The sequence below is a fragment of the Calonectris borealis genome, chromosome 5, assembly GCF_964195595.1.
Source record: "Calonectris borealis chromosome 5, bCalBor7.hap1.2, whole genome shotgun sequence".
NCBI classification, from domain to species: domain Eukaryota; kingdom Metazoa; phylum Chordata; class Aves; order Procellariiformes; family Procellariidae; genus Calonectris; species Calonectris borealis.
This window is the reverse complement of record NC_134316.1, coordinates 37,906,124-37,923,309: the sequence shown is the minus strand read 5'-3', so window position 1 is coordinate 37,923,309 and position 17,186 is coordinate 37,906,124. Positions and strand designations below refer to the sequence as shown.

Sequence of the window (17,186 nt, the reverse complement as noted above, 5' to 3'; positions counted from 1 at the left end):
AGTAAGTGTTTATTCATTGCTTATTCTGGTCTGTGCTTCATCAAACATAATAGAATTGGGTATTACTTGCATGGTTTTCCCCAGCCTAAAGAGGATGGAGTAATCCACTGAATTCTTTAGTTATCTACAGGGTATTTAACTGTTCCCCAAATGGATCGGTTTTGAAAAGCCACTTGCCGAGGCACATAGCCTGATGCTTGACTAAATAAATAAAAAACTCCAAACCACCACAAATCCAAACGACCAGAAGACTTTAAATCTGTATAGGAAGAATTAACTAAATTAGGTTTTCAGGCCTAAAAGAACATTAATATCAACTAAATATTTTCTCCATTAGCCCGTTCATTGCATTTTACCTACCTAGTGTCTTCACAGTATAATGAGGACTCTCCAAAACAATTCCTTCTTCTGTGTCAAATATCGGATTATCTATTCCAGTTTTAGGCGGAATTTGTGCTAGTTTCTTTAGCCTCATGGAAGCAGTAAGGTCCAGTTCTTGTTTCTTTCCCTCTTCTTCCCGTCTGCGCCTTATGTCCTCCTGCTGCTGACGGATTCGCTCAAGTTGAGCACTCCGCCTCATGGGCATCATCCTGGAGCCCAAATCCCCAGGGCAATCAACAGCCATTTCTCTGTGCTTCTGAGGTTCTTCAGGAGATGCAAGATCCACATTTTTTGCTTCACTGTCAGAATCTTCTGTGATATGTCCATTCATATGAGAAGTTGTCATGATTATTTCTAGTTATGCTTATTGTCTTCAAACAGAAATGCTGCTATTAGGCCAGTTTTTGTTGTGTTGTTGCGTAGAATCCATTATAACTTCAAAAATATTTCCCTTCCATCACAAGACAGCTGAAGAAATATCCAGGAAGAAAATCTAATGAAAGATATTCAAAAGAAGTTAGTGAATAACTGCATTAAGAAGAAAAAATAAGAAAACACCTAAGACAGTTCTCCAGGTCCCCAGGCATCAGAACAATGGTACTTTTCCTCCACATTTACACAGTGCTTCTTCCCCTACTAAGAACTACAGAACCCTCACAAATCTGTTTCACACATTTTCGTAAACTTCACATGACAATGTTAGAAAAGGAGTACTGTTCAAACTAATGCTAACATCTCTTACATTGCCCAGTCAAAGCAATGGAGATTCTGCACTTAACACACAAAAGTGCAAATCAGCAGTTTTCTGAAAGTTCCCACTCAGTTCTAATTTATCTTTTCCTCCTTAAAAATTTCAACACAAACCATGCTTACAATCATACAAACACTAAATATGAATAACTTGTTATAAACAACATGTTGTCAAGAAGTTTAATAAGTTAAACACAAGTAAAAATATTTGCATTTATTGTTCATAAATTGAAGCATTTTTATGCAAACATTGCTTCCCAGGTTCAGAGAAGACAGGTCTGGCAAAGTTCTTCCAAAAGATACTATCTAAAGCACTCTGGAGCTGAACTTACACAATTCCAAGTAGGGATAAAGTCCTAGCATAAGGGTTGGACAGTTCTGGTTCGCAGCTACTCCTAATACTTCCTATAGGTATGCATTAAAGCAGAAAGGATTAACCACCAGAGCAAAAATCCTTGTGTGGGCGTACAGAGGTAGAGATTTGACAGAGAACAATAATTAATTTCCACAGTCAAGTAGTGACATTCCACTACACTCCCTACATCTTAACCTGGTTTCTCATTCCTGATGATTCAGGCCAAAGAACTTAAGTGTGCTGATAAATATAACCACTCAGCTCTTAAATATAATACATATAACAATGTATTTTATACCATATTGCCATTCTGTATCACAAAGCCAATGATACATTATCCTCAATATGTCCAATTAAAAGGTCATAAAATTAATAAGTATTTGTGTACAGTATTACCAATACACTTACTTTTTCAAGTTCATTTTTATCTTTTTTTTTAATTTCCTGAAAGGAAATACTACAAAATATCTCAAAGTTTTATTATACACTGGAAGCACCAAGACAAAAAAAACCCCAACAACCAACTTTCTTAAACCAAATGTTTATGTTTGGAGGAGGAAGGGAAAGATGTTTACGTTGTAATTAAGTTGAAAATTAAATATCAATAATACTGTTTTGGAGGAGCAGCAATAGAAACTCCTACATAAGTTTCTGCCAGCTTGCAATTCTAAATAAGTGGAGCTTTTCATTTTCATAAGGAGTAGTATACAGCTACATACAGCAACACTAAAACAATTTTCTTTACTTGTTTCCTGTCTAGCCACTACTACCAGTTATTACTAAGATCTTCCAAGAAGTAAACATTAAAGCATTTCTATGGTAGTAAAAATTCCTTTTTGCCTTTAAAAGATACTTAATTGCACTGCACTGATATGTAAAAATTATTTCAATGTTCAGTATACCCACAATCAGAAAAAATTCAAGCAACAAAAAAAGCCCATCAAAGCTGCACGGTAGTGGGGCTAGCGCTGCAAGTACCACACAATTATTTGGCACCTGTAGAACTTTCAGTTAGTGCCCAACTTAAAAAGAACAGCTTTTCAAAGAATAAAGTCACATAAAGTTAACATTCAGACAGGGTTATATAATGGACCATATCAGAAAACACTCTCTGAAATTCAGAGAAAGGCAGATAAGAATTTAGCAAAATGATTCTCAGAAAGCCACATTTCCCCTTCTGTAAAGGCAACTTCACTGTACAGAAATACCAATCCCAAAAAAGGAAGTCTCATGGGGTACAATAAAATTGCAAAGAGCACTAATTTAACTGTGGGTGGAAGATAATTCAAATTCTTTTTCATCCACATTGTACTGGCCATAGCTTGCCTGAAGACTGAGCCTTTTGAAGGTTACATTCATCTTTTTTTCAACTCTGACAAGCTGAAAGAAAACTCACATTCCTCAGTCCATATGGTACAACAGGTGTCGAAGCAATTTGAAGGAATGAATAATATCCATTTACTCAGCACTAAAGAAGTCAAAACCACTCTCTGAGGATATACAAGAAGTAAAATGCAACTTTAAAGATACCATCATAACACTCAATCATGTGTAAGCTAAATAATGTCACACTCACTACAGATAAAGAATCTACACATCAGAAAATTAAGTTGATGGCCAATATTTAATAACTGATCAGAAATATTTAAGGTGGGATTAGCTACATTTCCTCCATGAAATTTAAAAGTACTAGCTACCTAAGACAAAGAGTATCTTTCGAGGTTAAGTCAGAAAAAGGGCACAACAAAAACTCATGTATCTGTATATATATTGAGAAGTTTTTAAATCTTTTTAATTTAGTAATAAGCACTGAAGGCCAGAGAAACAAAAATATAGTCTGAGGTAAATATTAGTAATAGGCAACCGTTAGTAACATTGCTTACATTTTCAGTATAAGCTCCATGCAAGATGCAAAGGGCATATAAATTCTTGGAACAGAGTAACCGAGACATTTAAGTGGCCTGTGATAATAGCTGCTCACTTCAGTATTTAAGATCTGAGTTAAATCAGTTACGAAAGAAACAAAAGTTACAGAAATTCAGAGTTCTCCTGCAGTCACACTTTAACAGCAATATTCAGAAAACCGGCATCAAAATTTAAGAGAGTTTTAGGAGAATTTTAAATAGAAAGTATTTTTGATATCCCATAAAGTTAGATGTCTCTGAAGCAAGCAATAAACAGTACAGGCAAAGTAATCACACCCAGATAATACAAAAGATGATATGAAGTATCACTTATCAGGCAGTCTAAAATTGATGTTACCGAAATACCAAACCAACGCCACAAAAACCCGACTCCCCAGATATAACTAGTTGGTATCCATAAAAGCATAGGCATGCTGCAAGTCCGGAATGCTGGAACATCTTCTTTTAATCAAAGAATTTCTGATAACGGGTGACCCCTTCCAAACCTAAGCCCACTGTTCTTTCTGCTCTCTCGAGTCTGCTTCAGACATCACAAATCTGCATCTCCAACAGTTCTGGAAAAATGCTACTGCTCAACTGCAACAAATGAAATAAGCACATAAGGAAAAAAATTGAGATCAGCTCTGAAGTCCCTCTCTACAATGGTCCTAATGAATTTAAAATGTAAAATATGACACTGATAAAATGTTAACTCGGTCCTCAAATTAAGGTGTGGTGTAGCTGAGGTTAAAAATAAGATTCAGCTTGAGGCAGGCACCAGGAACAGAAAATTTTATTCTAACCAATAAGCATGGCATCAAAAGTCTTATGATAAATAATTTCAGAAACAGTTTTCCTAGCTTTTCTTTCTGAAGGTTTCTCTTGCAATTTTAAATATCCCAAGATAACAACAATAAGGGAAGGTTGTTATACCAAGTCTGTTCTCTGCAAGTTGTGGATCATCCAATAAACCAGCTTTGCAGCTCAAGAGGAGCTTATTTTGTTACATTAAATCTTATACTAAGGAGAAAAAATTACAGACACACTCAATAATACTGGTTTTTACTACATCATATGTAAAATATATAGAATAATGTTTGGAATTAACAGAATTCTTTTCCACTTTAGAACTTGGTATTAGCAGTTTTTATACTCTTTAGATATGTACAAGTCTCTCTGTGTTACACAGAGTTTGGTTGCTCAGAGTTTAATAGGGTTAAATTGTGGCTTTGACTGTCTTCCTTTGAATTGCCGATATCTAACAGGGGAATCTTAGCGTTTCCACATGACTCACAGATCTTTCCAAATAAAGCAGATTTATGACTGTGTCTGTCCAACTTCATATCACAAGTCCTACCAATGTGGTAAGAGCACATGTGAAAGTCTCTTCTTCACAGATCACTTTTACTATTCAAATTTTTGACCTATGGAGGACAGTTTGTATAAACTGCTAACATAAGTACAGCTATTGAGAAAGAGCATTTCAGTCACTCCCATCACCATCAGGCATCACACAAGAATTTCACTGTGAAGTAATTATGAACAGCAAACAAACCATATTTCTGATGCAAATTCAAAACAACAAAATTAAAGAAAAAAACCACAACTACTGTCTTGCTAACTATACTTACTATTCTCAAAAATACTGTATTTTACAAGCCACGCATCATTCTTCATACTGACCCCCAGTGTCAGGCTTCTATCATCTCTTTAACCACCTGAATACACTAAACAAGGCACAGACCCCAAAAGCTCTGTCAAAGAATAAACATACATAAATGCAATCATCTTGGTGTGCAAGACAGATGCTAGTATAAAATACATACAGAAACAGAAGTGCTGTAAGGTGGTTTAAGTTTTCATTTGCTTCCTGGGGACTGTGGCTGGTGTGCATAGCAATCCTAATTGCTTTAACAACTAAATTCTGTATAGTAAGATTAAATTTGTTTTGCTTCAGCAACTTCCAAAGAGAAAAAATGACATCTTCTGGAGGCTGAGGTTGTGTGTTACATTTTGATGGTGTTTAAAATTCCTTCAATGCTAGAAATATGATTAGACTTGATAGTTCCCTTTTTAAAATTCATTAAAGCTGCAAATTCTGAATGACTGCAAGGAGTTCAGCACTCACCTCCAACCGAATTTCATTAGTTTTGGCACAGTTGAGAGTATAAAAGCCCAACCTACATCTGTAATTATATTATACGCACAAGAAATACATATTTAACATCAGGCACAGTGCAAAGGATTTATCATCAGCTGAAAGCCATATACTATGACAGACACAGTGTACTAAAATATTCATTAAAAACAACTGGAAGAGGACTTCTTGGTTGCTGAAGTGAAATTAAAAGTTAGATTAAAATCACACAGAAGATGCTTCCTGATATCTGAATTACTAACAAAATATGAGCATAAAATTATGCTAGAGATCTCTACCATGTATTATTAATGGCTCATGTAATGGTGGGTCTTCTGGTATTTTTACTCAGTCCTTCAGATTTCTAAGCAAGCTAAACCTAAGTCAGAAAAATCGCAAAATAACAAAGTAAAACACTTTAGTAATTCCACAAATGGAAGCTCAGTGTAGGAAAAAAAAAATCCCAGCTTTCCCTGCATCATCTCTCAAGCACCATTTGTTTCTTCAACAGTGTTGCAGTGAACCTGCAAGATTAAGAGACTTGGAAGTCAATTACATAAAAGAAAACACAATACAAACCATGTTGCACAGCACAAAATTAACCACTACTTGATGAGAGTTAAAGATTGGCGTTTATGGTAGAAAATACTTCACAGATCTCCTGTGGAGCTTAATAGTACCTGAAATACCTGGTACAGACTGGAGCAGCCTGATGTTTTTCAAAAGTAAAAGTTACAAAACCTATGACAACTTGATACTATTTTTCTTAATTTAAAAAATTCTGTAATAGAAAAAAAGAATTCTCTTTACACTAGCTTTGCAACACATTCAAGACTGCGACTTCTGGTATGGTTTATTTGGTTTTTTTAGTCTACAATATTTCACATGATCTCCTCTAATTAGATGCTCTAGCATAGTCTTGGTATTGGAAGAAAACTTCCTTTAATATCCAGCTGACTCTTACTTCTAATAATTTCAGACCAGAGTTCATTATAAAACCTGTCAAGCACAGTAACTCAGTTCAACATGTGTATTTCGAAGGGCTTTCAGACATGCCAAGAGGTTTTAACATTCCATGCTCACTTAAATGTGCAAGATATGTGGATCAACAGCAGAAAGGGCTAAACCCTCAAAAGGAAAGTAATTTTCATTGTTAGTGCTTTCTAAGTTAGATTTGTACAAAAGGAATAACAATGTTAATTTGCAACATTAAAGCACAGAGAAACTGATGAAACTGAAAATTCAGATGCTAAGGTTAGATTCCAGTTTTATAAATTGTATAAACAAATTGCTCCACATGCAAACATGGGAAATTGTAAGCACATTTTTGAATCGCATTGGTATTACATTACAATTGCATGTGGCCTGTTTAAAACACAATTTTATTAGGCTTGTTTATCTTGTTTATGCAGTGGCAACAATCAAAAAAAGTCACAGCTCGAGAACTGGCCAGTCTACACTATCAACTTCAAAACGTACAGGACTACTACCTACAGAACAGATACGAACAAAGTGTTTTCCATGAAAAACATGGACCAATAAGATAGTACATCATGTCAATCAACAGCCACATCACTCCGACCTTTTTTCAGCAACTGCACCTTTGCAATAAAATATATGCAAGATACCTTTGCAATTTCTGTGCACAAACTATATGAAATTACAACACACACACAGAGTATATATCATAATGTCATTGTATATTTGCACATGACAAACAGGAAAGAGGATTTTAACCTGTTTCACTGCAGAAGCATAAAATGCTTTCTAAGGTACATCCAAAGATTGTTTTATATAAATATTCAGTGTAACACAACACACTATCCTTGTTTCAGTCACTGTTGTAACTTTTAGTCACGTCAGACTACTAGATATATTTCTAAAAGAGGCCATGTTTAATTTAATTACCCAGCGTGATAGACAATGGAGTTTGGATAAACAATTCTTGCTGCCTCAAAACTAAAAGCAGAAACGGAAGATTTGTGATTGTTACCACTAATCAAAGTACTCTTCTTCATTGCCAAATGTCCAAAATAGCAGCGGGTCACTCATCTGGCCCGGGGAGGTGATGTTTACTCCCCCTCCAGCTCCTCCGGTGCCAGGGCTCCCCCGGGCAGCAGCTGCAGCCCCCCATTTGCAGGACTCAGCATTCCCCCGCCGGACCGGAGCGCTGCTGGTTCCCAAGGCGACAGCTTTGTCAGCTCCCGCCGCGCTCGGGCAAGAGCCGCGGGACTTACATCACACGCCAGCCATGCGATGCCGCTCCTCGGCTCACTCTGCTGCTTCTCCTCAGATTTTGAGACTGTGGCAGCCCGTCTTCCAGCCCTGTTAGAAATAGAGATGATTACCCAAATGCAGAGGTGAAAAAAGACTTTTTCTGAGTTCTATCAAGCTCAGTCAGCGGACGGTGAAAACCTCTCAATAAGCAGCAGTAGTGATGCCAATAAAACCTCTGAAATACAGCACTTCAACTGTTCTATTTACATCAATCATTAGAAAACACACAGCCTCAATGACTCAGGTGAGTGCAAACAGTTGAAGAGATATGTAGGATACACCACAGTAGATTACTTTTAATAATATAGTTTATCTCTGTTAGGTCTAAAGAAATTAATGCCCCTTAGAATAAGCATGATCTAAGCTTCAAGAAATTGAACAGGCTGATTTTTATAACAGAAATAACACAGCAGTCATGAAGAGGAAGGAACACTTAAATCTTATTTAAATTCTTACCAATCTCTCTGTGGAAAAACACATGTTGCATGCTCCATTACCAGCAATCTTCCTTGATTAGTATAATGAGACCCTTTAATCAGTTAAAATTGATAGCACAGGTCAAGCAGAACCTCTGCACAAGAAGCTTTCTTGAGCCTTAACAAATCTGACTTTCCACTGTAGTAGAAATGTTTTTTTCTCAGTTACACAAATAATTAAAATGCTTCCAGAGTTGACCAAGAATAAAAACAACTGTTGAAAACACCAAGGATAAACATCTTTCTTATATGCCACAATTCCCTTTGTTTTAAATATACTCTACCACTTACACATCAGCATTGTTTAATTTCTACTTTTTAGACCAAATGAAAAATAGACATGAGGGGGAATAGAGTTTCAGCTGGGGTGACTACAGATGTATTTGGGAGAGGGAATGACAACAGAAACAAATCAGAGTAGACTTCAAGAAGCTTATTGCTAAAAAAGAACATCTAGATAGAAAAACAAGACTTTTGCCAAGGTCATTTAAGCATATTTTAAAATTTAATAATACAGTATTTAACTTGTGTTTCTATTTTGCCATCTGTATCATCAATAAAGCTCTGACATAGTTGAACACTTATGAGCAACTCCTAGTGCTGACAAGACCTAAATTCTACTTTAGGTGAAGAGCACAGCAGAGGGCAGTCTCTACAGCAATTAATGAAAACCTGAAAAAAAGAAACACGCTCAGTTTCAAAAAGAAGCCCACAGACACAACCAACACTATAGCTCATTAAATAGTCTGATACCCACATTACCCTAAAACAAGATATAGACTTGCTACCCTACCATCCCACTATGGCTTAGATTAATAGGTTACAACTACGCATACATTTGAATACCCAGTTCTAATCATGTCTTTAGCACCAACAAACCCTGCTCAACAAAAAACATTTATTTTATACATAGATATGAGTGGATAACATGGATGTCTACGGGCTGCAATGCAAAGATGATAGAACAGTGAAAGAAAAAAAGGATTATCTTAATTCAGCAGTTATTCCAAACGTTTAGAAACCTTCAAGCATAACAAATGAAGAGTAAAGAAATTCCTAGAATTCCAGGGGATGTTAACAGATCTCACAAGACAGCCAGAAGCATGATAATGAGACAGTCATTTCTTATCACCTATTCACAGACAGTTAAGACTTCAGATTTCATTGTCTTAAAAGTAAACATGCCTGTCCTTGTTTTAAACAGTGGTCATATTCTCCGTGAAATTAAAAATACTGCTGCTATTTTAGTTCTCTAATAAGATTCCCCCACCCCCTTCAAATTGTATCCTTTTTGGCTTGGGCTCTTGCACCCTGGTCTCATTTTAAACCCTGTATTTTTTAGCATGTTATTTTTAATGTCAATGCTTGTCACTGTTTCAGTATGTAAAACATAGTATTAATAGTAAGTGTTCCTGAGTACTAATATGTAAATGTCACTTTCACTTCAGAGAGGTGTTTGAAGCAAAACTATACTAACTAATCCCAAATTAAATTGAAGATACGATGTTCCATAATTTACATCTCCTCTGATGTTTAAATTCATACAAAATGGCATTAGTTTAGTCCTCCACAGCAAGTTGTTCGTAAGCCGTATTTACAATATTCTGGGGAAAGAGAAATTTCTTCCTTCCTTACGTTTTAATGTTTCAATACCTGGTGAATCCGATAAACACCATCTAAAGAAAAGGGGAAGACAGACATTCCTCATAGGCTTTCATCCAAAAATGCTGAAATGTTAGCTATCTAATTCAACAGTCCTCAAAGAGGCTAGATATAGGGACCAAGACTGCCTTTCAACTTTATATGATTGAGCTATAGGCTTTGCAAGTTCAAAAAGCAAAGCCTCACAACATTATGTAACAAAGATACATGTGCCAGCCTCTTTTATGTGGCCTTCCTCCTCGGGCTCTCTTTTCAACATCTGAATGGGTGACAGCAAAGCTTTTTTTTTTTATTATTGTTCTTAATGACTTAACCCAATTAGCTCCATCACTATATTACTCATAGGTATGTGGGGGGGAAGGGGGTAAGGATTTCTGACTTTTTTTTTTCTGACCACAGAAATGGGTTGAGACTTCTGAAGATTGAAATTCTGAAATACAGACTATAAACCACAAATCTGTATGATTGATGATCTCTGCACTTCACAGAACTCGCAGTCACTTATGCACGACAAACTCAGAAAAAACACGTTTCATTTGAGCTCTTCTCTAGTTATCTATAGGTGAGGCCGGGGAGGGGGGATGCACCACAAACTATTTTAGATACTCAGGTCTCTGATGTCACAAGTTTTTCATTCCTAAACTCATCTGAGATTGTGGTGACTGTTCCACTGAGCAAATCCCTAAAAAACTGCTGCATAAATTTTAGAAGTTTTCTCCTAAAGAATTTTCACTTCATGGGCATAATTCCCTAAGGTTTTCTCTAATTAACATCACCTGTATGTGCTTTTTCTGGAGAACACTGTAAGCAAGGCATACCAGCCACGCAGCGTATTTAAGTTTTTTTTACAATACCCATTTCAGTATTACTACTATGCTGAGATGTCCTGTTACACAAAGACGACAAAGCCCTTGCTACTACAGAAGAAAGAAACCATCCTCAACCAGGATAAACGCAATGGATAGCTATGGTGAATATATCCCCAAGGAAATATTTGGTCACATTCGCAGTTTGCAGAGAAGGATTATGCTTAAGCTAATTCACGTACATGAAATCTGCTGTAATGTTTCTCACTCCTGAGAAGTTGAAGACATGTAGCAAAGAAAGAACTCAAAATTTTGCAGACTGAAACAACTGTTCAGAATTTGCAAAATGTTGTAGTTTCTCTACATTGTGTCAGTCACGTTACTTAATATTTGCAGAACATTTCAGTAATTTCTTCAGGAAAATTGTAATTCATATGTTAGTGCACAACTAACTCCCCAGCTGCTAGGACAGAACAAAGCTAACAAGGCTTTCAAGTGTGCCCTACTTTTGGATCCTTCCAAACAGAGATCCCACAGTTCATGAATTTATGACAAGAAACAGAAAAGAGACAGTATGATTCCTTGGACTGTTAACCTGGGCTAGTTTGCTGCTCCCAAAGACTGCAGTCTCATAAGTCTCTTGACTTACCCTCTCCACTTTTGGGCTGTACAGCCAATACCTTCTCCAATAGCTTTGAAGCTTGTCAAATCTCTCAAATTAAGGTGAGTCACCTTAATTCAACAAGACTGTAGAATGTTACAAAATATTTTTGTTTATTTGTTTTTGGTCCAAGTGGCATGCTCAAACAGCTCACAATAATCTGAAAGGTGACAGGACTGGCACAAGGGGCAGGAGCAAGTGGTTGAGACCAGGGAGGTAAAGAGGTGAGGACAGAAACAAGCAGAAACTCCCCCGCTGGCAGCAGAGAATCAACTCCAATGGAACATCATCTCATGGAACCACATTCTGTGAATTCATCCACTTCCCCTGCAAAAAAAAATCTCATTAACAGCTACTGATTTTGAAAGACCTTTTCATTCTAAAAAATGCAAGCAAAACCCACACAAAAAAAAACCCCATACCACAAAAAAAGCAACCACACACCTGCAACCACTTGCATCTCTTCCTGATGATGTAAACAGGACAGTTAAAAACCTATTGGTTTCTCTTAAAAGGCATAACGTGAGACACCGTGGGTGTAAAGGACCACAAAACTTGCATTTATCTTCGAGCACATTTCCTCCCAAACAAAAATGGTAAATTGGAACACCCATGTCTTGAGAGCATTATTAAAGGAAGTCCTACTGAAAAGCCTGAACATTTCTGCACATTCATTACTTGAAGATACTCAAGTAGTATTCTCAACCTATTATCTTTGTGTAAATAGTATAAACACACTAGATGAGAATCAGAAACAAAAGCTTTTTTTTTTTTTACAGCAATAACAGAGATAAACCTTAATTTTTTGAGTGCTTGCAGCAGAAGGCATAAAATTGTACACCTACCGGTCGAGCACTAATGGAAATCAAAGTACTACTACCTCAGGCATACATATACCTATACAATGGAATTTACATATGGGTAACCACTTGGAAATCGACGAAAATTACAAATTAACCTTACTTCAAACCTTCCCAATATTTATCACAAAGATCTATTAAACTTATAAGAACAATGCCAACCATGACTGAAGAACTCATGCTGATTCCTTGGTCATACTATAAGGCAAGGCTGCTGAAAAACTTATACCATCTAGTAACTTAAAACCCAGGTCATGAGGAAAACCTGTAAAGAAATACTTTATGTAAAGTATTACCAAAATTTCACTATAGGATGTGAAAATCAAATGCTTTGTAAATAAGCGACATTACTAGACTTCATAATAAAAATGCATGAGAAAGCTTCACAAAGGCTATAAAGACATAACATTAGAGACCTTCTGGACCTTATAAAAACTGTCTCTCTCTTTCCCTCCTATTAAATGTAAGTGGACTCTTGGGCCTAATCTTAGCAATCAGTTACACAAATTAAGATAAAACCCTGACAGGAACATACTCACTTCTGCAAACTGAATTCAAGAACATAAGCACTGTGGCTGCAGAGCTCTTTCATAGTTCAACTCTTTTGCTAAATCAAAGAAAGTACATTCAGTTTGTGAAACCTTGTTAAAGCAGGTGTTCTTTTTATTAAGAAAATATTAGAAAATTGTGATAAACTCACAGGAATGTAAGACACTCTTCTATGTGAAGAGAGGCAAACTTATTTCATATGTAGTGGTGCAATAATTCTGTCCAGAAAACAGTGTCATCACGTGAGCTGTTGAACTAAGATATTAAACATCACTATACAAGTCAGGGAAAAACACTGGTAAGCTAAGTGATTTAAGTCCCTCCACAGAACTCTCAAACCATGCTAAGGAACAAAGATTCAACACCTACGAAGGTGGAATTCAGCAGAAATCTCTTTGCCCAAGATCATGGAGTGTATCTTTTAGTGCAATGAACTTCCAACACAGCATTTGAACTTGAGGAAGTATTTCCTCTCAATTCTTACACTAGTCAAGCTGAAGATGACTCTTCAAACAGTAGTGTTAAAAACATTGTTTAAAAACAACCTTTTCCTTCTTTGATAGCATCTTTAAAGCCTTCTTCCCTCCCCTAATTTGAAAGTTGAAAGCTGAATACTGAATTTGTGCTTCTTATACAAAAAAAATCCTCAACCATCTTGAATATTCTGTGCCAGTGAAAAGGATAAACAGTGAAAGGTATGCTCACCTATACTTTACACTTGCTTGTATTAACAAGTACACAATTACTGTTTACAAAAAACCCCCTATCATAAATTTTGCCCCATCATTAGAACTTTCTGAAGTGTCTGACAACGAAAACTAGTTCCATAAACTCGTATTACCTACTACTACCCACTACAATAAAGAAAATTGTAACAGCAATACAAAATGGAAATTACAATCCAGGAACAGCCAGTCTTCCTAGTTTTCTGTACAAGTTCTAAATTCACTAATTTGTCCCACTTTACTTTTCATGCGTATTTTTTACTGTTATAAAACCTGAAAGAAGTTTCTCAACAGAAAAGTAGAAAAGAGATAAGATAGTTGGACATCACTGCTACCTGATATGACTGTGTATAAAAATTAAGTTAAATCAAAATCTAATGGATGCAAGATAATGAAACTTCTCTATAACAGACAAAGTTTTCCTCCTGGTGCTGATGTCAGATCTCAGCAATTCAGATATCTCATAATGGGAAACAGGAAGAGAGGAAGAACACCTTCAACTGATGAATGGAGGATATCTTTGTAAATTGTAAGTAGGTATTATACAAATTGTGTAGGTATTATACAAAAGGGCACTGAACATTAAGAATACATTCAAAAAAGTTATTGAGCAATACTTAGAAGAATCAATCACACACCCAACCCCTTAAACAAATACCTAAAGATTAAGCTTGTACAAGTTCTACATACCAGTGATGCAAACACGTTTACATGCATTACACCAACATAGCTGACAAATCTCTTTAAAGAAAACATCACAACACTTTAGTGTCCCAACATTTAGAACTCAGTCATCAGGTATGTCTGAATCAGAAAGTAAGAACTTGGTGTCACAAAATAATCCTAATGACAAACTTTAAACAGTGCCATTTATAGCCATTTTAGGTAGCAGCGTCTTCACTAATCATTTAGTTTCACTCCAAAAGGACCATAGTATTGACTCCTTTCGAACAAACTTCTTAGAAGTTTGAGCTTCATAAGAACACACTGATGCCATCCAACTGAAGATAAACTGCTATTAAATTCAAAACTCTAGAGCCAAATTTCCCATAATTAAGCTTATCTAAGAATGTAAGCTGCATATTTGGCAGTTCTACTCTGGGTTAAAGAATAAAGCTTTCAGTAAATTAGCCTTTAACAGGTTTTACTATACTAATCCTTTGAATAAAAGGAACCATAACACTCTGGGCATAAGGTGCTTCTTTCTTAAATTCACATTTACATAACTGTAAAAATATGAACTTTTGAGTGGAAGTATTACTTTATAAATTCTTCAGCAAAATGACGATCCTGTATGCTGCCCTCTCATGCAGAAACCACACAGACAGGTGTTTTCCTCTAGAGGTGGAGGCAAATCAACCAGTCGTATGTACAAGACTGCATCATTAACACTCTATGATACTGAAGCATTCCGGAAAACAGTGTTACAATTATGAAGTTATCCCAAGCAAAATTAATTACTAAAATGTGCCAGAAATACTGGCATTCACCATCAATGACGCAGTCAGGCCAGCTTGAAATATTCTCAGCGCTTTTGCCTCAAAACTGGCAGCCTTGCCGTGTTGCAAAACCAGGTGTCAAGACTTCAACTGCTGCTCCACAGACCACCACCAGAAGTTCCACACAGTATGAATGCTAGCAAGGATGGATCTTGTTTTTCCTCGAGAAAAGCCAAAGAAGGGAATGAAAATGCAGGGGAGGAAAAAGGGGAGAGTCTAGAACTAAATGATAGGGAGACAAGCTTGTAATTGGAGCAACCGGAGTAATTTTTCATTCAAGTAATAGTCAAAAGAATAGCGAAGTTGGATTACTCTAAATTCCCTGCTTGTATAAAAAGCAGAATCCAGTGTCAAAGGGCAAGGCTAAGATGACAGAACTGACAGCAAGAGCACTAACTGGATATGGGGCTTGGTGCCAATATCAGCATTTCTATACGCTGCTCGGGAAGCTACCACTGTCTTTACATGAAACTTTTCAGATCAAAGAGGTCAGCCAAATGGTAACAGTAAAGAGTGAAAGCTGTGGTCCACTGGACGATATAAACTCTGTTTCCTCTGCAAGACAGGAGGATGGAACGAAAGAGTATTTTCACTGATTTCACGTATGAGAAATGTGATGAAAATTAAACTGAAAAGGTTATGTATGTAGAAATTATAATAATCTAGTCTGGTGCATCTACCTGGTAAGCAACAGGTAAAAGCAGCAAATTTTGCAAAGAAATCTCCGAATATCACTGTGAAGCACCAGAGCTGTAACAACAGCACAACACCCTCATGCCTTCATTGCAGTCACCCTAAGAAACAGTCAGGTTTACAGAAGGGGTTTAAGTTGAGGAACTTCAACCGGACCGTAACCATACACATCTCTAGTGTCTGACAGGCAGCAAGAACTCCAGTTACTGTATGTCCATGCTTCATCACTGCAAAGCTTGAAAATACTTGGTCCTTCTCTTGCCTAGCAATTTCAGGAGACTCAACCAGCTGAAACAGAAAGCTAGTTTTCCTAAACATACTTTTTCAAGATTTCACAGCAGCAAATTCTCACAATGCACTGGAGCAGCACAGTTGAAAAACTTCAGAATGCAACAATACACACCACCCACGCCTCAACACACACATATATCCATGTCTCTCAACAATCTCGAGTTACAGCCTCTCCTTCTTCCTATCAGTTTTCCCACTTGAGCTTAGGATATGATTCTGCAAGACGGAGACAACCTTCACTTTATTCCAAACCCCCTTCCTCACTTATTTTACACTGGCTTTGGCATCACTAGAGCTCTCCACAAGCCAGCTTAGTGGAATAAAATGGCAGAAGACAAACCCGGGAGAAAGATACCTCCCATTCTCAGTAGCAAAAAGCTCTCATGTGAGATCATCTGCACATTAAACAGTGGTCGCTCTTCATCACCAGAATGATTGTAATTTTTGATGAGTTACAGATTTTTAAAAGCTAAATTGTTACCAGCTCTTACTGGGTATAGAAGAGCCAGTTTATACCTAAAAACATCAGACAAAGTTTGTACAAGAAAATTCCGTGTGCTTGTGTGTTTAAGTGAAAGAACAAATAAAATCCAAACCACTCCATAACGGTGCTGCATGATCAGCAACAAATGATTCAGGAACAGAGAAGTATCCAAAGGTAGCAGAGACAAATTAAGAGACATGCTTACCCTGCATGTCAGATAAAAATCTGGACGGCAGTGAATGCCATTTGCTTTCTCAATTTCAGAAGAAATTCACAAATGTGAACGTGGGACTAGGATTAGAATTTTTGGGTCCCACTTACAAATGGGAGCTTTTGGGCTCTGGCAAAAATGAGAATTATAGAATTTATTAGAATACAATCCAACAATGTCACCCAATGCAAATAAGGCTACAATTTAAGCAGTATTTTCTTGATGTCTACCTGAATTGTTGCAGACTATTGTAAATTATCTGTCATTAGTGGCATTTTTTCAAATGTATTAGGTCACATTATGAGGAAAACACTTGATCCTTTCTTCTAAAAATGAAACTAGACTAATCTCTATTAAGATAAATCAATCAACATAATTTATAGAAGTTAGGGACCTTCAGCTTTCTCTTATGCAAAGAAAACAATGCACACCTTCACCCAGAATAGGTTTTGCTCATTTTCTTAA

At 36.6% G+C, this 17,186-nt stretch overlaps 1 protein-coding gene across 9 annotated transcripts in view; it reads right to left on the bottom strand.

Annotated features, from left to right (window-relative positions):
• The window catches only part of PALS1 (protein associated with LIN7 1, MAGUK p55 family member), a 59,636-nt gene that overhangs the window by 28,750 nt on the left and 13,700 nt on the right, over positions 1 to 17,186 (bottom strand). For 5 of the 9 annotated variants that reach the window (XM_075151862.1, XM_075151863.1, XM_075151864.1 and 2 more), the window contains exons 2-3: positions 7,765 to 7,852; positions 365 to 874 (exon numbers count right to left, since the gene is read on the bottom strand). In XM_075151862.1, coding sequence (XP_075007963.1) covers positions 365 to 727 — 363 coding nt within the window. In that variant the 5' untranslated portion in view covers positions 728 to 874; positions 7,765 to 7,852. Of the gene's footprint in view, positions 1 to 360; positions 875 to 7,764; positions 7,853 to 8,260; positions 8,350 to 17,186 lie in introns of those variants that run through there. The other 4 variants (XM_075151858.1, XM_075151857.1, XM_075151860.1 and 1 more) reach the window with 4 other exon arrangements.